This window comes from Sinocyclocheilus rhinocerous, unplaced genomic scaffold, assembly GCF_001515625.1.
Source record: "Sinocyclocheilus rhinocerous isolate Xijiao unplaced genomic scaffold, SAMN03320098_v1.1 scaffold1622, whole genome shotgun sequence".
Classification (NCBI taxonomy): domain Eukaryota; kingdom Metazoa; phylum Chordata; class Actinopteri; order Cypriniformes; family Cyprinidae; genus Sinocyclocheilus; species Sinocyclocheilus rhinocerous.
Window position 1 is genome coordinate 128,770 of NW_015654513.1, and position 4,302 is coordinate 133,071.

Below are 4,302 nucleotides of genomic sequence, written 5' to 3' on the forward strand. Positions count from 1 at the left end.
TAAGTCACTTCCTTGTTGGCTTCACGAGAGAGAGCGGGAGGTTGCCGCTTGGTCACCTGAATTCTGCGTGTCTCTGTGTTAATGAATGGTGCAGACGCGCGGTTTTGTGTAGTACTCGTACTGAAACGCTCGTGACGCTTCCGGTGATATTAACCTCTGCCGTCTCACTAATGAGGACATAAATACATTAACAACATCTCCAGAACTGCTCTGAGAGTCACTTCATGAGCATTTGACCGTTTCATTTGAGTAAAATTATCCACATATCATATACACACAGAAATGTAAAGGTATTCACAGCAACCCGTCAAAATAAAAGTTCGGTTTAACTTGAAGACATTGTGGCAGAAATACATTACTATTGTTCAGTAGAATGTACGTAATAGGCTACTGCTACTAAAATTATTAAAACCTTATTTTTAAGGAATAATCATACAATATTTCTTCAATGTTTTAATTGTAATATTAAATCCCCTTTATTTTCCAAAAAATATTTTTTTTTTTAATTTTCATTGATTAAAAGATAAATTAAATTAATGTTTTATGTCTTAAAAAATGAGGGGGGGGATCATAAGGCTATTGTAAGCCCTAAACATGTAAACATTTATTTTTTTGTTAAACTTTTAATATTTTGATGTTAAATTGTTTAAGTTTCATGATTTTAATTAATTAGACATGCTTAGTATAATAATAATTAGACCATTTTTGATTAAAAGAAATCCAAAAACCAAATGCCACAAACCTAGGGGAAACACTGAATGATTATTATTTTGCAGACTGTACTGACTGTGAAGCCATAAAATACTATGTAGTCTCTACTGAATTGTTCTCTTGGGTGACCAAAAAAAAAAAATGCAACAGACCTAATGTCTCTCTTGAGACGGTTCTTTTTTGCAGCACCACCAGGGTTTTAGGAGTTTTCAAATATATGACTCTTAAGAGTCGGTTCTTTGAACCAATCTTTCAAACAGATGCCCTGGATAATTTGCCACATTTGTAGAGAGAGAATTTCCTTATTACTTAAGCAAAATGTATATAACTTTTTCAAATGATTCCTTTCAATATGTATATGAAAAAGACAATTTGATCCTCAAAGAACATGAAAAGACATCACTGTAAGGAATTATAGCTTACCAATTACAGTTAACTCCAGTGATGCATTGCTGCTGCTGCCTGTGATGTTATTGAAGGCCATGCAGGTGTAGTGTCCACTATTGGTTAGTGAGAGAGCTGCTTTCACAAACACTGGACCATCTCCTACCTTTGAATTGTTGTAGAACCAGCTATATTGACTATGAGGATGAGAGATTGCAGAACAGCTGAAAGTCACATTGGACCCCGTCTCTGCCATGCTTGGGCCAACAACTGTCGTGTTCCATGGACCATCTGAAAGATCCATATACATTGAAAATGATTCCGATGAACACTGATTCAGTGGACGTGTTAAAAATATATCTGTGTTACTCACAGTTGACCATCAGGTCATAGGCAGGGCTAGTCATGTGGCTGACAGCATTACTTGCTTCACATAATGTCCATCATCATTGAGATTTAGACTTTGGAAGCTCAAGGTCGAGTTGTCATTGGAGAAAGTGATTCCATTGTGAGGATGAAGGAACATGCTGTTCTTCATCCACTGAATGTGTTCAACATCTCCTGTGGCAGTGCAGGTCAGAGTGAATGGCTGATTGAATACTGGTTGCTGATTGCCCGTATTTAGAATCACATGGCTGACTGGATCTAAAATTTAGACAGAAAAAAAAAATCAGACAGATTACATCACTTAAAGGGATAGTTCACTCAAAAATTAAAATTCAGTCATCATTTACTCCCTCTTATGCCATTCCAAACATGTACAGTAGGCATTTTTTTTTATTCTGTAGAGCACAAAAAATATATTTTTTAAAACTTGACCTTTCAATATCACTCTATGTAAGAACTCAACAGATGTGCTGACCTGCCTGTTGAACAACCAAATTTATAAACTATTCATACACTACAGTAAATACATTATTTGAAGGCATGACAACTCGCATCTTAAAAGGTAACTCCAGTGATGCATTGCTGCTGCTGCTGCCTGTGATTTCATTGGAGGCCATGCATGTGTAGCGTCCACCACTATCCGGTGAGAGAGCTCTAGTTAATACTGGACCCTCTCCCACCTTTGTGCTGTTTAAAAACCAACTGTATCGACTTGGTGGGTGAGATTCAGCAGAACAGCAGAAGGTCACTGTGACAAGTGGGGGCGGGGCGGGGCCGAGAGCCGTGGGAACGGAGCAATTGATAATGAGCGACACCTGCACCACTCACCGGTCTCGAGTCCCACGGAGGAGCTCCGGAAGGATAAAAGGAGGAGCTACGACAGTGAAAGACGAGAGAGGACCAGGCCTGGATTTTGTATGTGACGAGAGGGGCGGGGCAGAGAGCCGTGGGAACGGAGCGAGGCCCCGCCCCTCTCGTCACAGTCACATTATGTCCTACAGCTCCTACAATTGGACCAGAGATGGTTGTGTCCCATGGACCATCTGGTAAGGCACAGACACAGATAAGGCACAAGTCACTTTCTGCTCAAAGTTACATTCGAAAGTGTTGCTTATGAGAACAAAACCCAGCAGCTAGGTCAAAGTAAGGTGTTTTACTCACAGAAGACCTGGAGGTCATAAGCCTCACTGGTCATGTTGTTGACAGCAGTACTAGCTAGACATTGATACAGCCCATTATCGCTGAAGTTCAAAACTGAGTGGTTATGGGTGAAATTGATCCTATTGTCGCTGTATAGGTTTGTGCCGTTCTTCATCCACTGAATGTGTTGAACATCTCCACTGGCAGTGCAGGTTAGTGTGAATGGCTGATTGAAGATTGGTTGCTGATTGTTCCTATTCACCGTAACATTGCTGACAGGAACTAAATTTCATACAAAAAAAAATTATGGATCACATTCACAACCATTTTAGATTTTAAAAACCAGGATGTTAAACATTTTCACACTTTAGAACAAATGCATTTGCTGGTTTCAGTTAAGCAAAGTACTGAATTAAATGACTTACCAAATACAGCTAATGTCCCCGAGGCACTGCTGCTTCTGCCTGTAATGTTATTGAAGGCCATGCAGGTGTACTCTCCGCTATCGGTTTTTGAGAGAGGTGCAGTCACATACATTGAACCATTTTTCACATTTAAGCCAATGAAATACCAGCTGTATTGACTTTGAGGACGAGAGACAGAGGAACAGCTGAAGGTCACGCTGGATCCCACTACTGCTATATGTGGACCAGAGGCTGCTGTGTTAGTTGGGCCATCTAGCAAATACATGAACCGTTTTAATATTTTTCATCTTTACTTTACATTACAAGGCAACTGACAATGAAATGCAAACAGATTTAACCAATATTTTGAACTCATATATAAGGTGAGATGGTGGAAAATGCATTTACAGGATATCATTCAATATATTATTAGAGAAAATAAATGAAAAAATTTGCTTTGATTAGTTGTCTTGCACAAAACAGAAAACGTGAAAGAGCGGTATCTTGCTGCATTACTGGGGTAAGATGGTTCCCTGCCTGAGGCAAGAAGACTCCCAAAGTATAATGTTTTTTTTTTTTAAAGTGTCATTAATGTAAAATAGTAAATCAAATATTTGATGTGCATGTACATGTTTTAGTTCAATAACAGACAAAACCGACAGACAAAATCAAATAACAGTGTCCCATTTAGAGTATGAATTATAAAATACTATGGATTCAAATTAAATGATTCAACTCAATTGGCCTATATAGGTTATGAAGAATAATGTTATAGATTGATACAGTAGATGTTAGAAATGCACATCTAACTAAATAAAATTATTTATAAATAAAAATTATAGATACATTTAATATAACATAAAATTCACAGATCACTATTATCTAATGCCAAAAAAAAAAAGAATTTAATCTCAAAAACGATGTTCAGATAACAAGCAGAGATTAAAGGTGGGGTATGTATTTTTTCAAAAACGCTTTAGAAAACTGATTCAGGCAGAGTACCAAAACAAACTTGTAGCCAATCAGCAGTAAGGGGCGTGTCTACTCATGATGCAGAGGAGAGAGCGCTCAGTGCACAGGATGGACATTAGCCGAGCGACAGAATGATAGAGATGGCGGGGGGTGCGTGGATCCGATATTCTGATATTTAATGTTCCTAATGTAGCAGGTGGCCCCGTTGTAGAGACTACGCCACCCCGAAATACCAGGGAAAATAACCCAAATAAGGACACGCAAATACGTTCCACATGAAAAGAGCAAGAGGCGTGAATCTCCG

General features: G+C 38.6%; 1 protein-coding gene across 1 annotated transcript in view; it reads right to left on the minus strand.

Moving 5' to 3' along the window:
- The window catches only part of LOC107717406 (carcinoembryonic antigen-related cell adhesion molecule 5), a gene marked incomplete at its 5' end in the record, with an annotated part of 10,053 nt that overhangs the window by 2,085 nt on the left and 3,666 nt on the right, over window positions 1-4,302 (minus strand). The window contains 7 exon segments of the mRNA XM_074560102.1: window positions 1,135-1,386; window positions 1,469-1,531; window positions 1,534-1,749; window positions 2,045-2,235; window positions 2,474-2,525; window positions 2,644-2,904; window positions 3,048-3,299. Coding sequence (XP_074416203.1) covers window positions 1,135-1,386; window positions 1,469-1,531; window positions 1,534-1,749; window positions 2,045-2,235; window positions 2,474-2,525; window positions 2,644-2,904; window positions 3,048-3,299 — 1,287 coding nt within the window.